General features: G+C 43.2%; 1 protein-coding gene across 1 annotated transcript in view; it reads left to right on the top strand.

The window, feature by feature from the left end:
* Positions 1 to 21,370, top strand: part of LOC132899745 (cytoskeleton-associated protein 5-like) — a 56,316-nt gene that overhangs the window by 33,545 nt on the left and 1,401 nt on the right. Inside the window, exons 31-42 of the mRNA XM_060941855.1 lie at positions 2,116 to 2,251; positions 2,625 to 2,818; positions 2,899 to 3,074; positions 6,851 to 7,006; positions 12,524 to 12,629; positions 12,841 to 13,014; positions 13,158 to 13,345; positions 13,538 to 13,610; positions 14,769 to 14,957; positions 15,062 to 15,163; positions 15,761 to 15,809; positions 15,887 to 16,011. Of these exons, the coding sequence (XP_060797838.1) occupies positions 2,116 to 2,251; positions 2,625 to 2,818; positions 2,899 to 3,074; positions 6,851 to 7,006; positions 12,524 to 12,629; positions 12,841 to 13,014; positions 13,158 to 13,345; positions 13,538 to 13,610; positions 14,769 to 14,957; positions 15,062 to 15,163; positions 15,761 to 15,809; positions 15,887 to 16,011 (1,668 nt within the window). The remainder of the gene's footprint in view (positions 1 to 2,115; positions 2,252 to 2,624; positions 2,819 to 2,898; positions 3,075 to 6,850; positions 7,007 to 12,523; positions 12,630 to 12,840; positions 13,015 to 13,157; positions 13,346 to 13,537; positions 13,611 to 14,768; positions 14,958 to 15,061; positions 15,164 to 15,760; positions 15,810 to 15,886; positions 16,012 to 21,370) is intronic.

Raw genomic sequence — 21,370 nt, 5'->3', positions numbered from 1 at the left:
CCTTGATGTTTCACCTCTCATCCAAAAGGCTTCAGTTCTGTCTGACTAGTGGAGAGTTCTAGCTAATCATCTCATGGGTATTCTGTCCTTGGGGTGGACCAATATTTATTTTATTAGTCCACCCCAAGGAATATCCAGACAAACAGGACAATGTAGTGTATGCAGTGAGGAATACACATCTGTATATTGGGGGGGGAATGAATCAACTGCTTCATAAGGGCTCAACACAGGAGACCCAGTTCCTCAGGCCAGGACTCTGCAGAGGAGTAAAAGAAGCCATCTTTGTCAGCCTGGAATGACAATCACGGAGCAGAGGAGGTGGTCTGAGATCACTTCTCAGCAGTCCTTGGCACACTTCCCAGAAAACTGAATATACATCCACACCAAGACTCTGCTGACTTAATGACTCTCATGATGGCAGAGAGGGTTAACGACCCACAGATCATCCGAACAACCCTCTAGGCCAGTATTTCTCAACCTCTTTTCAGTCACAGCACCGTTCAGAAGTATGCAAATTCTCAAGGCACCCCCATATAAAATGTACGCAGTCACACTGACCCCAGCAGTGATGTGACCTGGGAAAGGGGGCCGTGAGACACATTTTGATGCATGAGGTGGCGATGATCTGCATTAGATCATGTTGATCCTGGGATTGAGATGCTGGCCTCTTCTGCCCCTCGGACCTGCTTGATCCATCCTGGTGCCCTGTGTCTGGTCGGAGTTTTATCGCCCCACTCCTGTGAAGGACGGCCCCATGAGGACAGTTGAGGGTTATACCTGTTAAAACTGTTAATATTATAGTCAGGCTGTCTGTTGTTGCCCAAATGAGGATGGGTTCCCTTTTGAGTCTGGTTCCTCTCGAGGTTTCTTCCTCATGTCGTCTGAGGGAGTTTTTCCTTGCCACCGTCGCCACAGGCTTGCTCATTGGGGATAGATTAGGGATAAAATTAGCTCATGTTTTAAGTCGTTCAAATTCTGTAAAGCTGCTTTGCGACAATGTTTATTGTGAAAAGCGCTGTACAAATAAACTTGATTTGATTAGTGTAACTAAATTCATTTTATTTATTTCAATGTTAGAATTTATTTTTTGATGGCACCCCGGTTGAGAGAGGCTGCTCTAGGCTACTAACGCTGTTCACACCCAGCCTCCAGTGATCTGAACACCTACTGAGGTTTTTCACCTGACGCCACAGGGTCACGTGATGCCCCGGTGTCCGCCATTTTGAACGTCAAGCTAGCTAATGTCAACATAGTACCTAGTATGTTACTGTAGCAGCGTTTACGTTCAGTCATTTGGATGACTGTTAAAACCTTTCAGTCTCAAGTTTTTCCTTTACTGTATTTACTAGTTTACTGAGCTAGAGCGCTCCGGGGCAGGCTGGCGCTAGCCTGCCCCAGAGCGCGCTAGCTCAGTAAACTAGTAAATACAGTAAAGGAAAAACTTATAACGGGCCATGTCTCAACAGACTAAAGTTATTTCAATGACATTTTAATAACATTTTGTTTTTCCTGAGGACCGAAAGTAAATGAAAATGTGAACAAACCTTAGCTGTCGGTGAACAATCCTGGTGGAAGCAGGTAAATGTCGTTCTCTAAGCCTGCTAACCTCAATTTTTGCAAATACCTCTCCTTCTGCTCGCCCTGTAAATGCCCTACATCGCTGGATAGTGAAGGTGTTTTCTGCATCTCGCTCCTTTTTCTTTTATGTTTTTCGTTTGTCGCCTTCTTCGCATTCAAACTGATTCGAGCCGTGAAGTCCAAAATGGCAGCCTCACATGACTTGGTCACGTGGGTGAAAAACCTCAACAGGATGACTTGAGAGGGTCGACAACCCATGTGACCTCAATGACTCCTTAGGGTTGCTTTTGGTCCACTAGAGGATAAATACCTGGAACTTTCCCCTAGCCAGACAGAACTGAAGAAGCCTTTTGGATGGGAGGTGAAACGTCTTCAAGAATTTCCAACAAGTCCAGTTGCCTTCCTTAGCACCTACAGTTTATGACCAACCTTCAGACATAGAGCTGAGGTAATGCATGTGTGTGGTGAGCAGTCACATTCGTGGTCTATGGATTACAGGCACAGAATACTTTTCTGAGTACATGTGCATGTTTTCAGATGGGTGAGCCGAAAGATGTCGTGCGTAAAGATGTGCGCCACATCTTTAGCCTTTTGCGCAAAGTTTACCCAGCGAGCAGAATCTTCCCCTTCCTCATGGATGGAACAAAGTCCAAAAACTCCAAACAGAGAGCTGGTAAGTAAACTCGGATTACATCCTCAATCATGTTGGGTGGAATGCAGTCGCAGTTCTTACTTGTTGCTCAGGTGTGGGGGTTTTAAATTGCATCAACAGTTGATTAGATTCATTTGATCGGTGGAAAGGGAAGATGGGTTTACTGCACCTTCAGTGTCCTAGTGCTATTCTGGAAGATGATCTGAAACTGTTATGTCCAGCTTAATTTATAAGCACATAACAGGAGTGAGGGGGGGAGAGAGAAATGTTTCGTTCCCTTAGATCAAGTCAGCTGGTGAATTGCTCCTAATTAGCTTATGCAGCTGTTTTTGCTAAAAAAAACTTTTATAAATGTGGCGCTTTACCAGTTGATCCTGTTCTCATTCATCTGCAGAGTGTCTGGAGGAGCTCTGCTGTCTTGTTAGACTGTGTGGAATGTCGGTCTTGCAGCAGACGGCAGCAAAATCCTTGCGTGAAATTGCTGTTCACATCGGTGATCGAGACACGGCTGTTCGTAACGCTGCTTTAAACACAGTAGTGGCAGCTTATAACGTCTGTGGAGAACAAGTGTACAAACTCATTGGCCAGGTAGGTCACTGCATGAGTCTGTGCACAGGGTTTCTTTTTTAAAATCGAGCACTTGCAGTATAATGTTTTATTTTCTGCAGCTGTCAGAAAAGGACATGAGCATGTTGGAAGAGAGGATCAAGCGTTCTGTGAAGAAACCCTCAGCTCTCGCTGCTCCTATTAAACTTCAGCCAGAGGAGAGAACTTCTGGAGCAGCTAATGCGAACCTGCAACGCAAACCAACCTCTGAAACCACAGCAGCACTTCCTAAGCTGAGGTAGGCTCATCAGCATGTTTAGTTGTGTGTGTGTGTGTGAGACCTGGTATGATGAGGTGGTGATCTTCAGTGCTGGCTGGAATCTCCACACAGACTCCAGATGTGAGACAGGGGCCATCTGTGTGTACACGTACCACACCCTTCTGTAGTGTGGCTTTTTTTTTTCTAAATTTTATTAAATTTAAAAACTTTTTTTATTTTGGCTCCAAGACTAAAATTATACTGTATTTACCACCACTTGAGGCCCCCATGCATGAAATTTAATGTGATCTTTCAAAGCACTCTCGAAGAAATACTATAGTTTCAAGTATTTCAATGCAGTATTTTGTCACTTTAATGAACATTTGTTCCTTGTCAAAGATTACTTTATTAATCCCAGAGGGAAATTCAAGGTATCAGTAACATTTCTGCGTTCCACAAGATCAATACAAAAACTAATTAGCATTATATGTTAAAAACAAATACCAAAATAAATAAAACATTACCAATAAGAGTAAGTAATAGAATATACATCTCTGTGTGGGAGGTAGTGAGGTCATGCAGTTGGCAGTAACCAGTCACAGTGCAAATAAGTGTAATGAGCAGTGCAAATACTTTGTGGACAGTTACGTACGTGTGCAGTGTGTTTAGTGGTATATGATGGATAAAAAGCATAGCATATTACATGATGGGCATCTATGCGTATAATGTACATCTATGTAAGCAGCAGAAAAGAGCAGTGTAACTAGTCCTGAGTACAGCAGAGTCGGTCTTATTTTTGCTGAGCCAGGAGGAGTTGAACAGTAATGGCCTGAGGGACAAAAAACTTCCTGAATCTGTCTGTGGTGCAGGGCAGGGACTATGGTCTGCCTCTGCCTGATGGTGCAGTGCAGAGGGTGGTGAATGTTGTCCATGATTTGAGAGCAATTTGCTCAGGGCCCTTTGCTCTGCCACTGATGTAAGGGACTCCAGCTCGGTTCCCAGCACAGAGCCAGCTTTCCTTACCAGCCTGTCAAGCTGTCCAGCATCTCTTAATGCTGCTTCCCCAACACACCACAGCACAGAAGGACACTGGCTACTACAGACTGGTAGAACAGCAGTTTTCGGCAGATCCTGAAGGACCCAGCCTCCTCAGGAAGTAGTCTGCTGACCCTTCCTGTAGAGGGTGTCAGTGTTCACTGTCCAGTCCAGCTTTTCGTCCAGATGTACACCCAGGTATTTGTAGGGCCTGCCCGTCTCCACATCGACCTCCTCAACAGAGATCGGCTGCAGAGTCAGCTTGGACCTTTTAAAGTCCACAAGCATTTTTGTTTTGCCAGTGTTCAGCTGCAGGTGGTTAGATTTACGCCATAACAGTCCTGTATCAGGCTCCGTACTCCTCCTGTCCATCATGAACACATCCCACAATCAGTATCATCCGAGAACTGCATGTGGCAAGACTCTGCGTTGTATTTGAAGTCTGATGTGTAGAGTGAACAGAACTGGAGAGGGCACAGTCCCCTGTGGTGCTCCCATGCTGCTGATCACTGTCAATGCTGTTCCTGATCCTGACATGTCTCCTGGTGAGGTGGTCTAGGAGACTAGATGTGTGTCCACCTCCATCTCCTCCTGCAGCTTATCTCTCAGTAGAAGGGGCTGGATGGTGTTAAAGGTGCTGGAGAAGTCAAAAAACATGATCCTCACTGCACTGCTCCCCTTGTCCAGATGAAGGAGTCCTTTGCAGAAGATGGAGGGTGGCATCATCCACTCCCACCTTCTCCTACGTGAACTGCAGTGGGTCCTCCGCATGGTAGGCCTGGGATCTGAAGTTCAGCAGCAGTCGCTCCATGGTCTTAATCATGTGATGTCAAGGTGACCGGCCTGTAGTCATTCAGTTCCTTTGGATGTGTCTTCTTAGGAACTGGAATGAGGCACGACATCTTCCGCATGACCGGAACTCTCCCGAGGCGAAGGCTCAGGTTAAAGACGTGTTGGAGGGGCTCCCCCAGTTGGGCAGCGCAGGCCTTCAGCATCCTGGGACATGCCTTGTCTGTGCCTGCTGCCTTCCTGGGGTGGAGTCTCTTCAGCTCTCTCCTGACTTGGTCTGCAGTGAAGATGGGGGAGTGGATGTGTATTCCGTCTGTAGGTGTTGATTGCTCTAATGCTGATATTGGTGGTGAGGGCTGATGTGACGAGGTGATAACTGCTGCAGGAGGAGGGGGCAGCAGGAGCAGGACAACCAAACCTGTTGAAGTAATTAAACTGGTTTGCCCTGTCCATGCCCCCATCTGCTGAGCTGCTGCTGTTCTTGTAGCCTGTGACGGTCTTCATCCCATCCCAGACCTCCATGTTTTCTGTTCCACCTTTTTCCTGTATGACTTCTTGGCCTCTTTTAGCCAAACTGAGTTCCCCCTGTACACACTTCAGCTCTGACCTGTCTCCATCTTTGAACACCCTCTTTTGGTTGAGGAGGCCTTTAACTTCACTGGTAATCCAGGGCTGCTTGTTTGGAAAGCAGTGTACAGTTTTTGTGGGAACAACGTCCCTGCAAAAGTTCAAGTAGTCCGTTGTCACCTCCTCAATGTCCTCCCCATGCGGGTCTAACGGTACATTTCCATTCGGTTGTCCTTGAAGCAGTCCTTAAGAGTTTCCTCTGCCTCGGGAGACCAGGCCCTGAATAAATGCATGGCGGTGGGCTGCCTCAGAACCATTGGCTTGTACGGAGGCTGTAGGAGAACCAGATTATGGTCAGATCTCCCCAGCGGCAGTAGTGGGATTGCCCTGTATGCATTCCTTACATTGGCATACAATGGGTCTATGGTCCTGTTTTTCCTAGTGGGACAGTCCACAAACTGATGAAAGGCAGGGAGGGTGGAGTCCAGAGTGACGTGGTTAAAATCCCCAGAGATCGCAGAGAGCCTCAGGGTGTTGTCTGCAGTGCTGCTATGGTGGAGTGAATGACGTCACACTCCGCCTGCGTGTCTGCATGCAGATGAATGTAAACACGGGTGAAAATGGCATGTGTAAACTCCCAAGGTACGTAATACGGTCAGAGACTCTCTGCTAACAGTTCCATGTCCTGGCAGCAGATCACCTTAACATTTACGTGTCCCAGGTTGCACCATCTGGTGTTGGTGCAAGTCCCCCACCTTTGCGCTTGCTGCTCAGCTTTGCATCCCTGTCCGCTCTTACTGTAGTGAATCCAGGTAGCTCCACGTTAAAATCTGGTGTGTTGCTGTTAAGCCACATCTCTGTGAAACACAAACTACACTCCCTGTAGAGCCTCTGGGTTTTCACCAGTCCTGCCAGCTCATCAGTTTTGTTGGTTAGCGAGTTCACATTCCCCATAAGCACCGACAGAACCGAGGGTTTGTACCTCCACTGCCCCTCTATCTTCACCTTGCACTTGGCCCCGGCTCTGCAGCCATGGTACCTCCTTAGTTCTGCAGGTATAGAATGGACAATGCCCTCGCATCCCCTCGGTCGTAGGGCGAGCAGTTGTTCCCAAGTAGAACCACGAAAATCTCCGTTGCACTGCATGTTGACTCCAGAAATATCTATAGAATATAAATACACACCAGAAAGACTCTAATTTAAAAAAAAAAATCCACTAAAGTCAAAGGCGATACGGACGGAGCTACTGGAGAAGCTGCCGCTATGTCAGGATTTATCCACGGAGCTTAACAGGAGCCATACCTGATTCCACTTATTGAACTGGGGGTTTTTTTTTTTTTGGGTCTTCATGCATTGTTGTGGCTTCCCGTTTCTGTATTCCTGGGGTCTTAATCATAAACGGTGCCTAATTTTTCATTCCTCAGTGAGAATGCAGCAGTTCAGCAGCAGAGCCCTGTGGTGCCACGCCAGTTTCAGCTCGACCCAAATTTCATTGTGGATCTCCCCAAAGCCATCATGCCAGAACTTCTGGTGCTGGAGACGACCGACTCGCCTCTGGATGTACCGGAGTTCAAGTACAAGTAGGAATTCTCTTGAAATAAAACTAACGAATCATGTGTCTCTCTATAGCACTTAACAGTGTTGCAAAGCAGCTTTTACAGAAATATTTTAAACCTCCACCCCCTAATGAGCGAGCCTGAGGTGGCGATGGCCAAGAGGAACCAGGCTGAAGGGAGCCCATCCTCATCTGGGTGATAACTCGCTGGGATTTATAAATGCCTAGCTTTGAAGTGTCCTATATGATCAACAAAAGACTTCAGGTTGAAACCAATATTTTTCTGGTTACACAATTTAACTTTCTGAAGTTAAACTGTTCATTGATGGAGACTTGAGTGCAAAACTGTTCATGACAACTGCAGTCCTAAAGTTATATCAATTGTAGCAAAACTGCGAGTGTCGGAGCAATCTTCCAAGCGCGACTTTTAGCTATCCATATGGGTCCGTCCTCCACGTGAGCAATGTGATGAGACTCCAGCCAGAAGTAGGGCGTCAGGATGGATCAGGCAGGCCTGATTTTGTTTAGTACTTTTTTTTATAATCCATGTGAAACTTGATTTGAGAGACAACGCAGTGTGGATAAGGGAGGGGTAATGGTCATGTCTTCTAGTAAGGACCCTTTTCTGCTGCGTTTTGGACTAAATAGAGCTTGTTATCGAGAAGGTGTGACAGGCATGAACTAGTTTTTCTGCACCTTGTAGTGACATTTTCTCATCTTGGCAGCATTTGAGATGAAAGAAGGCTATTCTCATCTACAAGAGTTTGGAAAGACCGTATGGCCTTTGTTTCATGTGCAGCAGTAAAAGACCTGAGGGTGATCATTGACTGACTAGAGCGACCTATGTAATTAAACTAGCTGCATGTGGTCCTAATCCTCTTATCAGAATTGAGTAAAAGGAAGTTACTTTTCATCAGTTTATTTTTAAAAGCTTCCATCTCTGTAAACTCTTAAGATTTTTTTTTAACTGAATTTGAACTGGTTAAACCCATAGTGTTTTTTTTTTTTTTGTTTTAAATTTACTTTTTTTCCTCTATAGACAAAGTCCACCTCTCCACATGGCTTGCTTTGTCTTGTGTGTTTGTCTGAATAAGACGAGATGTTATTTTTAAACATCTATAGTCTCAATCATGCAGCAATTTTTTTCCTTCCACTTCAATCTCCTGCACTTGCAGGATTTCATCTGTCTCCCTTAATGAGCGTGACTGGTGCTGTCGGTCATTGCCTGCCTGCAGGGTAGCGTCTAGGTCTGATTACTTTCAACGTGGGTGTTCAAAAATCATTAAATTCCGTCCCTTGCCCATGTCTGCCATCTCACATGGAAATCCATGTTATGGAGGAGTGTTTGAATTCCTCAATATTAACTCATGGCTGTCAGGCCTGTGTGAGGTTTTAAATATCCTGTTAGTAAGCGTGAGACGTGAGTTTTGATTCTCTGAGCTGTATCATGTATACTGGAGTCCTGACTGACGTGTCCTCTTGCACACTAGGTGGCAGCACCAGAAGTAACAGCATACCGAGCATGAAGTCTGAGTAGGAACTGAACTGCATCGAGGCATGCTTAAATAATGGTCCGAAAAAGTTAAGCGAATGAGAAGGAAGTGTTATGGCACACATGTCGACCACTAGGCCTGCAGCCTCGTTTCACTGTGTGGTTCACTACTGCTCAGAATTCACAGCAGATTCGTACTGTAGTTATTGGACAGTTTCTGTAAATCTGGCTGATTTGGTCTAAACACTGGTTCAGAATCGGCACCTGTGGAGTGATCAGGAGTTAACTGAAGAAATGTCTGAAGGAAACCTACAAAATAAAACTGTGCTCGTGTGTTTCAGGTGGCTGTCACAGCTGTAGGAGGGGTGATGACCCTGATTTACTGTTTAGACTCCTCATTTAAGGCTCAATCTATTGTTGAACTATTTCCAGATTAACGATGTTGCCATGAAATATTTACAACACTGCAAAAGACTAAAATGACCCCTAATAGGGGAAAATTGCACCATAAATCCTGATCTTTTCTTACAAGGTATAGATATTGCAGTGGTCCTTACAAAATTTTTGTATTAAAATGTTATGAAGCCTGTTGCAGTATATATCTCCCGGCTTTAGCGCATCATGTCTCTGCCCATTGGCTAAGAATTGAAGACTAAAGCCTTGCCCCTTATTTATCATCTCAAACCACATCTGTTCTTAAAGACTTTGATTTCTCAAGTTGCTAAAGATTTGTTGTTTCAAGCACTACCAGAAATCCTTTACACTGCAAAAAATGGCCTTTCAAAAATAAGAAAAGATTAAAACAGCCTATTTGCTTGAATCAGGTGAAAAAAATCTGCCAATGGAACTCGTCAAATTTGACTTGGTAAGATTTCTTAAAATAAGATGAAAAATCTAACCTGTTTTTAGATTAAATAATTCCAAAATAAGATTGGGGAACTTGTTATGCGAGATCTGATTAACTCAAAATAGTTCTTATAACAAGATCGTACTTACATTTAGCCATTCGAGTCATTTTTATTTATTTCATTTTAAGGGTATTTCACTTAAATTCATGAGTCTTAGCAGTAAAAACTGAATTTAAGATAAATATACTAATATTAGGATTGTTAAATTCTACAACTAAGCATTGCTAGCTTAAGATTCTCCTTTTGTGACCTGTAATTAGTAAAATACTCTAGATATGGGACCAGAGACTATCTTGAATCAAGTTGACGACATGTGTAGCATTGCAACAAGTTTGTTTATTATTATTATTATTATTATTTTATTTATTTTTTTTTCCCCATTTCAATATTAAAACATCTCTTAAGATTCCACTTCCCCAGGACCTCAGGCACCAAAAAAAGTCTACGCATTTTGACTTGCAGTGCTTACACAACGCCAAAGCAACAGTGCATTTTGGGGGCACTGACTATTCATGTGTACGAGGGGTTTACAAGATCAGGCACAAAAAACACTGAACTTAACTCGAAGCATTCCAAAAAGACCTCACTAAAACGCCCTCCACTCACTCATAGCCTTTTTGAAGGCACTTGTCTGGTCTAGAGTCTGTACAGCATCTAGAAGGAGCTCACTCTGAATGACTGAGTAAACAGTCATAGTATTTAGTAAATACTATAGTAAACTTGGGATCTGAAAGGTGACCCAAACGTCTGTGCATTTTGACTTGTGCCGCTTTTCCACTACCAACGCGGCTGAGTCGTGTCGGGCTGAATCGAGCTGAGTGGGGCTGTTGGAGTTGCATCTCGACTACAACCGCGCTGAACCGTGCTGGCTGGAAGTGGGTGGATACATTGGGTGGAGTTAGCGAAAGTGGGTGGACGTCACGTGATGTCGTTAGGCGGCGCAAACAGTGACATCAGTGATCTTTTAAGCCGTAGTCTCACGACCCGGATAGTAAACAATAAACATGGAGGACATGTAGTCGTTAGTGTTGCTGGTCTTGGTGCTGTGGCTTGTTGTCACCGACAACGCCAACAGATACTGGCAAGTAGGGTATTAGGCAGAAAAAGAAATTTACCAGTCAAAAATAATATTTTATATAATCCTGATAAGCGCCGCAGGTGCGAAGACGAGCGCCGCAGGCGCGAAGTCCCTCTAGGGGGGTCTGGGGGCATGCCCCCCCAGAAAATTTTTGAAATTTAGACTTCATTTCCTGCATTCTAGGACATTTTCAGGGTGAAATGACGTGTAATTTTTGATCAGAAATATTGCATATTTTTACTTTGTATTTTTTTCAGTTTCACTCCTGAATGTATCAGATGTATGTATGGTGTTTGATTTGGTAACAAAAGTGAAAAGAAAATAAACAACAATGAATTGTATATAATCTTTTGATCTAGTTACAGTATTTAATAAAAAAAAAAACCAACAGTATTCTATTTTACCATACCCCAATGAAACCCCCTTGTTAATCAATGTATCACACATACCTTTTCTGTCTTTTTGTGGAAAAACGAATCAGTTTTTGTCACATTCAATTTGGGGCGTTTGTTGGGATTCATCTTGATCCAGAAGAGTGAGTCAGCAAAAAAAAAAATGCGGTTCTCCCGCCAAGAAAGAGGAAACTACAACGCAGGGTGTTTGGCAATTTTCGACCAATCAGAATTCGCGATTTATTCAGTCCGCATGTTACAAGATTCAGTGCGGGCCAAAATGGCGGAAACGATGAAATATTCTGATTTTTCATTTCAAGTTTTCAGTATTTTTCGTATTAAACTGTGTTTCTTACGATTTGTAAATGATGGCGGAACCACACACGGACTGGCCATCGGGAGTAGCGGGAGTTTTCCCAGTGGGCCGGTGGTTCAGTGTGGGCCAGCGGAGAAAAAAAAAAAAAAACAGTTGCGCGCTGGCCTTTAATATGATAAGCAATGTTAACAGTTTCTTTAACAAACTGTTAACATTGCTTATATTAAAGGCCAGCGCGCAACTGTAATAAGCAATGTTAACAGTTTGTTAAAGAAACTGTTAACATTGCTTATCATATTAAAGGCCAGCGCGCAACTGTTTTTTTTTTTTTTTTTTTTTTTTTTTTTTCTCCGCCGGCCCACGCTGAACCACCAGCCCACCGGGAAAACTCCCGCTACTCCCGATGGCCAGTCCGTGTGTGGGCGGAACATAACTGGATTTATCGGATGACATGTGGGAGTATTCATGTGCGAAAATTTTCGGCATTATCGTCCGTTTCAGTATCCGTCTGTGTGTATACTTGCCCGTTGAAATCGGCAATTGCCCGTCAAATTTACGGGTGGACGGGTCTCTGCCTAATACCTTACTGGCAAGAGCATATAGATGAGGCGAGGCGCATAAGGCTTCAGAAATTCTCGTAATTTGTAATTCTTCTTCCGGGTTTATGGTGTTTACAGATCCCAGCGTGCTCACGGGGCGTGTGGGGGCATGTGAGGACACTCCTCCTCACCAATCAGTGCACAGGAGAGTGTCTGCTCACGCCCCTAGCCCCACTCGGCTCGGTTTGGCTCGCTTCAGCCCCACTCCAAAACCGTGCGAGTTTTGGGTGCTGAGCAGGGCTGAAGCGAGCTGAGTCGTGCTGCTCTGAGGTAGTCGAAACGCGAGCCGTGTCGGGCTGAAGTGAGCTGAAAAAGGGTAGTGGAAAAGGGCCAATAGTGCTTGCACAACGCCAAAGCAACAATGCATTTTGGGGGCATTGACTATTTGTGTGTGTTTTTGTTTGGTGCTTGATTTCAGTAAAGTTAATTTATTCCCAAAACAAGGATACTTTTTCTTGAAACAAGATGAACAGCATTTGACAAATGTCCAGAGTGTACGTACTTTTTTTTTTTTTTTTTTAAACTTGTTTTATTTTCAAAGATGCTCCAAATAAGACTTTTTTGAAGACATTTTGTCTATACAAGATTTTCAAGATGGACTGTCTAAAAACTAGCCTTTCCAGCTAAATGAGGTTTTGCTTGTTAGGCAATTATGCCTTTATAATAAGGGTGGCGAGATGTTTTGACTTGAAAATAGACAAACTTCCTAAGATTTTTATTCTTTGCAGTGTAACTTTTTCTGGTTTGTTCTCTCTAGGTTCTCTGCCTTCAGCAGTCTTGAAGAATCTGCAGCCAGCATTAGTTTGGTGATTTCGCAGGTTGCCAGCTCTGACATGGAAACCAGCATGCAGGGTCTGGCTAAGGTACAGCACGGTGTCTAATCCTGTGGAATGTATAGAGCTGGATTTTTGTACGCAGAGAAAATAACTGAACAATTTTCCTTAGTGCTGTGGGGGTTTCAACAAACCCCAGGGGACGTCTGCAAGGGCACGATAAAATACACTTTATGACCAGCTGATGTACTGGTTGAACTAAGAGCTGTTCCTTTCCTCTCCTGTCAAACCTTAATCTCAGATAATGGAGATTTTGCATAAGGAGAGCGAATGGAAGTTGATGTCTGGTCACGTGGAGGAGTTCATCGTGGCAGCACTGCTGCAACTCGGCTTACAGGCCAGCAGGCGCATGGGGAATGGAGGAGCGCAGCACGCAGAGAAACTCTACGCCTCTGTTATCAGCTCGCTGAACTCGGTGAGGATGCTGCACTCCTTTTCCACCCAGTCGTCTCTTTTTAGCCTCCAAGCTAGAAATGTCAGATTTAAGGACTGGACAGATGAATTCTGTTTTTCTTTGGTAGACTTTAAAGTAACTTTTTTTACTCTGGATTTGTGTAGCTGGTTCTGGCAGGGAAACTGTCTCATGAAGCCTCTCCAGGTGTGTTGAAGAATCTGGTTCAGACTCTGCTCTCTATTGCGCTGGATCCTCGGCATCAGCAGAGCGCCGGAGAATCTCAGCTCATCCGCTCTGTTCATATCCTGCTCACAACTTTATTCAAGACTGCTGATCCCACCAGCACACTCAGGTACAGTACTGTGTATGAGGAGTGTAAGGGTTTTTATCCCCCTCCAAAAAAATTAATATATTTTACAAAGATTTATAGCTATGCTTCAAGTCAGTCAATTTCACATAGCAACATCTTCCATTACTGCAGATAATGTTCACTGGCTTTGGAAAGAATCTATTCATCAGTTCTTTTCTTTACCCTCCACCCCAGTGCTTTGCTGATGCTGTTACAGGAGGCCATCAACTCCACTGCATCTGTGGAGTTTTCTGAAATGGTCATGAAGGTAACGTCTGCATTCTGTGAATTCATCTTTTTTTTTTTTTCCCCCCCCTAATGAGTTCAACCGTTTGAGTAAAAGATTCAGCTGTTGATCATCCATATGTTGGAGTATAAAGGTGTAGGTCATTTACAATGGAGATTTTTAGCAGAGGCTCCACTAGCTTTAGTGCAGGGGTGGGCAGTTATTTTTTCCATGGGGCCACATGAGAAACAGAATTTTGTGGAGGGCCGGACCAAAAGGCTGATCTAAATTCTACATAATATTAATTATATTTCTTTATATAAAGCAGTAAATATCATTGTTTTTACAAGCTGCTAAGACTGGTAAGAGTCTGGAAAAAACGAGATTGCCTTACAAAAAATGCCATGTATTCGATCAAATTTCCCAAAACAATGGTTAACAATGTGAACGTTTGTACTTTTTTTTTTTTTTCAGTCATATTCAGCCCAAAACACAATAAAGACGTCACAATATTGTCTTTCTACCCCAAATATCAAGCAAGATACATCCTATTATAATAATGATGCCCACATTTGTAGTCTAATCACCTCATTTGGTGCTTTTCAGTTTTTTTATTTGTTCAGTGAGAAATCTCGTCTCTGTTGGTCTTTAACGAGCGCATCAGAGTCAGGTTGAATGTCTGAGGTGGAGATGCGAAGCACAGCTGACAGATGATCATCAGTCGATTCGGTGTAGGTATCAGATCGACAGATCGGCTCGGGCTCCGGCGCCTGCTGGCTGGACCGTTTGAAGGATGACGTGCAAGTTTGTGGTTGGTCTGGACAAATTACGGAAGTAGTTATCACGGGATTAGGTTTCATGGGATTTCATGTGATGTTCATGTCACGCGCATTGCATTTTTGTTGAACACAACTTCAAAATAAAAGCAATGCACATTCAGTCCATGCATGAGGTAAAATTAGAAAATGTTTATTTTGTAATTTCTAATTAACCTTACGCGGGCCGGTCAGAATGAACCAAAGGGCCGGATGCGGCCCGCGGGCCGGAAAATGCCCAGGTCTGGTTTAGTGTAAAACTGAAGAACCTAAGCTGTCCTGGGTGATGGACTGTATCTGCACTAGGAGGAACTCCTCTGGAAGAGGATCACATCGATGTAGGAACGAGTTTCACTCCCTTTTGTTTGCGGTTTATCCCGTTCAGTGTCACTGGCGTATGATAAAGCTGCTTCCAGAGAAGATCGAGTCGGTCTACCTGGACAGAGTTCTTCTGGACATCCATAACTTCATGAAGGCTTTTCCCAAGGAGTGGCTGAAACAGAAACCCAATGATATGGCTCACCGCACCGTCAAAACACTGCTGCACACGCTGTACAGGCTTGTCGGCCCCAAGGTACAGCACTTCCTGTGTGTGCGCACAGGTGTTTGGCCACTTTAAATGATGGGTATGGGGGTGTTTATTCGGTTTTCCTGTGACTACTACTTCTGATTTGACAGATTATGAATCATCTGAGTCTGATTGAGAGCAGCAGCGAGTCAGAAGTTGAAGCTCATCTGAAGAGAGCGATGAAGCACTCCGTCTCCGCACCATCTCAGACTGTAAGTCTTAATGTTTCAGGATTCCTCCCCCTGATGTAAATCTGTGTAAACTCCACTCTTGTTACAAGTTGCAGTAAAATCCTCCATTAATTTGCGCATCCTGGTGACGGGCAATGAGCTTATGGCATTGTGTTGTCCACATTTCACGAAAATCACTTCTCAGTTCGGGTTTTTATTCTTTTTGGCAAGAAGGTAGGTCTGCCTGGGGTGCATTATAGCTTCTACACAAATTGGCATAATTGCAGTTAATAATGAAGGTATGGAGTAATTAAACCCTAACGAGCAGTTTCCACACGCATCACTCCTCCTTCTCCGTCAGTTCTTCAGATTTTGATTCTGGCATGAAGTTCACGGTGCATAGTGTGTATAGCTTGCAACAGTTATTGCACACTTTAGATCGTTCCTTCTGCACTAGACGGGGCCGGAGTGAGCTGCAGTCATTGACTCGTTCTTAAATACCTGCAAAGTAAATGAATCTTTAGTCATGATTATGGTTATTAATCATGATTTATCTGAATAATATTCCTGATTTAACTGCAGTACATTTTTCCTTGAGTCAGTTGAGGATGAGTCTGGTCTCTTCTCTCCCCTTTCCAGTCACAGAACCCAGAAAATGCTACTAAAATGAAGGTCCAGGCTTCTGCAGGTTGGTCTTTTTGCTTCTACACTCAGAACGAATGCTGTAAAAGGTGGTGAGCAAACAAGTTTGTGTTAAACGCACAGATGCTGAGAGAGGTGTGAAACCAGCAGCAGGATCGTGTCCCCGTGCTGAACCTCTGAACATCGCTCACTTTCAGGAGAAACTGCGGGCTCTGAAACAGATCCATGGGTTTCACAGCAACATGGAGGTACTCTTCACTGTCTCTTCATGGTACATTATTAGACTGTCTGGCTGTGTAGCTAAACGTAAAATCATACAAGTCATTAACTGCTGACATTCTGTTGAATAGATGTTGATTGCTAATGGTCTGTTTGGCAAAGTGAATCAGTGAATGATGAGATGATGCTGAGGATATTCACAGAGCCTGAGGGATAATTTAGTACAAATACACAGGTGACTTTTAAAAAAAATCAATTTTCAAAAGTGGCATGCGAATGTAATGTGTGCAGACTTGTCACTTATCTACACTTTGTTCTGAAATAAGTTACAGTTCCACCTTTGAATAGTTTCAGACCAAACTTCGGCACATGTTTAGTGTCTAGGATCAGCGGTTTTGTTTGTATTTCTTCATCACCTTAGTGACGAAGCGATTGTCTGCCCTTTTGCCGAGTCACTCAGCGATTGTCGAGAGTCTGAATTTCTCAACCAATCAGTGCACGATTTTCCAGAATCACCGCTTTAAAGTAGTTCAACACCACAGTAAACTTCAGACATTTCAGTCAAGGATTTGCGGGCAGAGGAAACGTCCTTTGGTTGCTATTAAGCATCTTCAACCTTACCGTTATGGTCCCATGGCGAAAGCATGAGTCTTCAACACCGGTACAGTCAGCTCCAGAATTATTGGCACCTTTTGGTAAATAAAGGGGGTGGCTTATGAAACTGAGGCCAATTAGTTTAAATGAGCTGTAAACTAAATGACTGTACTGTGATAACTATTTATTACATGGATGCAAACGGTGCACCTTTTGGCAGATGCTGCCTTTTTCACGGCTGTCTGCAAGCGTGCAAACGGTGTGCTTTTTGGCGCATTCCGCTTTTTCCCTGGCATTTTGGGCGACTTGTGTAATTCATGCAGATCCGAAGAGGTGGTTTTTTTTTTTTTGGGGGGGGGTTGCTCTCCGGTAATCCACTCTGGTAGTAATGATGGACCCGAGTACTGTGCAGACCATACAACGTTTGGTTCCCCCTGGTGGATATATGGAACCATTGCCAGCAGAGATAGTAAGATTGACAGTGTAGCTGCTGGCTGCTATTATAATATTCAACAGCGTTCCGTTACAAACTGCGAGCTGCTACACTGTCAGTGGATGGAACTGATGGCTGGGCAATCTGGTTGCTAAGGAATGTGACTCCTGGGCTTTTCCTCAGATCGGTGTGTTCATTTATCAACTTGCTGAATTTCATCTACTAGTGTGTATTTCTTTGGAGCCTCAGTGACTGGGAGTAAACGATCAGCGTTGAAGTGGAAGTCATTTACTCGTCTACAATCAAAGCGTATGTGTTAAAATAACTGATTTTATATATATATTGTGTCTCGTAATCTAGCCTCCTTCATCTAACCATATTAGCCATGACCTATCCTTGGGGTAAAAAACGCCTGAAAAACGTAATGTTATTTGAGGAGTTGCATGATGACTGTATATGTTCTCAGCGTAGTGTCTACATGGGTTAATGACTATTGTTTTTTGTTCCTAGATAATATTTAAGTGCCGTAATACCGTTCTATACGTGCAAGAATTGGTCTTATTAAAGCTTGTGGCTGTCTGGCTTAGTTAAAATGCTAACCGTTAGCACCCGACTAGCTGCTATTTTAGAATATTGAGTGATCGAACAGTAATGTGTAACCCATGTGTGTGTTATAAATTCGTGGTGCATACATCCATCCGTGGTAGCCACAACATTAGTCACTTAGGCTGTCTAAATTAAATTAAGCAAAAACATTGGCGAATTTCGCCTCCTTTCAAAGTCCGTGAGAGCGAAGCGAAATTCGTTTGTGTTGGGATGGACCGTAATTAAGTCTTTATTTAAACATAACGTTCCTTGATGAGTGTCATTCCGTTTCATGTGTTTGCTGGGTGGGCCGTGAGTGCGGCCTAATGTTAAACTGATTAAGATTTGGCCACCGACTTGGCTATATTTACAGTGTCAGTGTTGGGTAATTTGGCTTCAGTTACAATCCTGCACACACGGTGTTGCTATGTTGACAACTAGTTTACTTCTAAACTATTAAAAAGCTTGACATGATTCAGAAGAAAAAGGAGTAAAGATGGACTGACTTTGGGGTGGGGAACTGAAGATGGATTGGGAACTGAATTAATAAATAATAGTAATTAATGTTCTGTTTTGTTGAAACTGTTGTCTGACTGATATTTTGTGTGTGTGTGGTGGTGGGGTCCGCGTCGCCGCGCTACTTCACCCTCTTTTTTGACCATGGTTGTGTTTGCATCCCTGTGTCTGGGGGACTTGTGTGAATCGCGCAGATCCGATGAGGGTTTTTTTTTGGGGGGGGGAGGCACGTTGGAGTGTCTTATAATTTCATCAAAGTAAATCTATATTAGTTACTAAATAAGCAAATGCCGTTACAGTCCATGAAACATAAGTATGAGAAGAAAACAGTAAATCAGAAAGCTGTGCATGTAAAGCCAATTATGTAACTTGCATAACTTGCGTTGGACTGATGGAAATCCTGGCGCGTGCAGCCAGCAGCAGATAATGGCACGCAGCCAATTGGCTTTACGTGCGCAGCTTTCTGATTTTACTGTTTTCTTCTCATACTTGTACTTCCTGTTTCATGGACTGTAACGGCATTTGCTTATTTAATAATTTTAATACAGAATTTACTTTGATGAAATTATAATCACACTCCAACCCCCCCCCCCCCCCCCCCCCAAAAAAAAACCTCATCAGATCTGCGCGATTCACGCAAGTCCCCCAGACAGCCGTGAAAAAGGCAGCATCCACCAAAAGACGCGCCGTTTGCGTCCATGTTATTAATAGCGGTGCTGATGGTAAACACTTTACAATTTTTAAAAATGGGTTAAATGGTTCAGATCGCCAGCTGTTTAAAATGATCCTTAATCTTGCAGGGCTGATGCTGATGTAGAGTTGACTGTTTCTTTGACATTTTTCATCCACAAAGTTGCAGCTTCTTGGACCAAGATTAAGTGACGATCTCCTGGTATCCTAACAATATTGGACAAATTTCCAGAAATATCGCCAACACTGGTGCTTACTTTTGTGGATTTGATGGGGGGCATGCGTTTGTTCCCCTGATATTTATACCCCAGTGAAACAGGAAGCCATGGATGACCCTTTCATCTGGACAAAATCTAAACAGTCATCACTGGTGTGCCAATTATTAAGGGTTTACTTTCTTGGAAATAAACCAAGAACATTCTTTTTAAAGGTTATTCTATGGAAGGTTAACTTTCATGGATATTCAGTATCTTATGCACATTTGGAACTTTGTTAAACACTCTGTAATTTTCTTCTGGTCCCAAGAAGTATTAAGTACTAATTAAAATAAGTTAGTGCGGCTCGTGGTGAATTTCTGTTCGGCTATTTTCGTGACCACTCAGCGTGTGATGTCATTCAAGACGAACAAATCACTTGAGTTGAGTCCACTTCCGTTTACTTGCATTGCCGTTCGGTTTGAGTGCAGGTCTGCGTTCAGGAATTTCCAAAGAAAAACCCCCATGCCTTATTGTGCCGTGAACTGTAACAGGACCGGTTCAGGAAGAAGTTTTTACCTTTTTCCGGAAGAGGTGGGTTTACTTTTTCCGGAAGAGGTGGGTTTACTTTTTCCGGAAGAGGAGGGTTTACTTTTTCCGGAAGAGGAGATGAGGTGGGGAGGGTGGATTGTGAGCGTGAAACAAAATCGGTGAAGGAAGAAACTGAGCAGCAACACTCAAGCAAAAAGATTGGAGGTAAACATTTTTACCTTTGCCTGCAATTGACAAGAATCCTGAGGGATCCTGTATAATCATTGTGGAAATGAGACAAAGGGATATTTCCTCGCTTCGAGTCGGCTATAAATAGTATAATGCCGCGGATGGCAGGCTAATGTGGCCTCCTGGCGCACTATCCAGTAATCGTTCCCTATATCCACTAGTGAGGGCGGTTTAATTATTCTTCAAAAAGGCTCTTGTTTAGTATTACGGCGAAAGTAGGAATTTATCATAACTACCAGGATAAATCGTTTGGGTGCGAGTCTTGTTGAGGTCCGGGGTCACCGTGATCAGAGTCGGCCGAGTCGCTGTCGGATTCCGAGGCTGCACGGTCAAACCAGTGAACCACATTCACCGATTGCTTCACAACAGCCATAGGTTCATACATATACGGCTTCACCTCTCGATATTCAATTTGGAGAGTTCCTACTTCAAAATCGCTATCAGACATTTTACACAACCTCTCACGACCGTCCGTACACGTGTGCTCGGTTTGCATGCAAACGCAGAGCTGCTCCCGATCTGTTTGGCTTGAATGACGTTACGATGACGGTCCCCTGGCGGTGAAAGTGCGCATAAATGAGCTGTAAACAAACCTTCGGAAACTGGGCAAAACGGTACATTTTAAGCACTTTTATTCAATTTTAGGATGCAAATTAGACACCAGGAAGATTTAACTTGCTTTTTGGGTTGTTCTTCTAGACAAAAGTTGATATTCTACATTTCGCCTATGACCTTTAAAGTGCCATTCCACCATTGGATGTATTTTTTGGCATAAAATACAATATATTTTGACAACATATATAAATGGTATCACTAGATAGAGAAATCTTTTAGCTTCAAAATGATATATCAAACATAATTTTTTGACAACGACAAGTATATTAATTTTGCGACCAAAGTCACCTACCCTTTTAATTTCCGCGCGCGATGTCATCGGCAGGTTCCCCTTGTGTACCGTGTGACGTGGCACATATCAGCAATGGCGGATAGAACGCGATAATACCAATAAATCTAGCTAATACCAATAAATCTAGTTAACTGAAAGATTAACGCAATTTTTTGCAATTTTTTTGGCCCCCATGTACGAGGAGAAATGACTCTCTCACTTTGGGGGTTTCCTGGTCTAAAAATAGACCGACACGTGGTACACAAGAAGGGGAACCTGCTGATGACATCACGTTTCACTACTGCATGGAAATTAAAAGGGTAGGTGACTTTGGTCGCAAAATTAATATACTTGTCGTTGTCAAATTGAGTGATTCCACGCTTATGGGTACTGAAATGGGGACATGAACTTATTTTTAAAAATTCACCTAAAACCATTTTTTTTTTTTTTTTACCATCAGGTCACAAAACATGTAATCTTTAATGAATGATATGTTAAAAGATAACTTTAATTTTCTGAGATGTAATAAAAACATTTATATGCCAAAGTCAGAACGTAACAGAAGTGTTGTGGACATATAGATTCTCAATTTTAACAATGTAGAATTACTTTTTGAAACATAGGAAGGTGATGTTTTAGCAAATATAATTAATAAACATGTGTAGTAGAATAAACATACACATTCTTTCAATAAGATTAACATGGTATAG

The sequence above is a fragment of the Neoarius graeffei genome, chromosome 15, assembly GCF_027579695.1.
Source record: "Neoarius graeffei isolate fNeoGra1 chromosome 15, fNeoGra1.pri, whole genome shotgun sequence".
NCBI lineage: Eukaryota > Metazoa > Chordata > Actinopteri > Siluriformes > Ariidae > Neoarius > Neoarius graeffei.
Note: the sequence above shows the minus strand (reverse complement) of the source record. Positions and strands in the feature narration are given on the sequence as shown.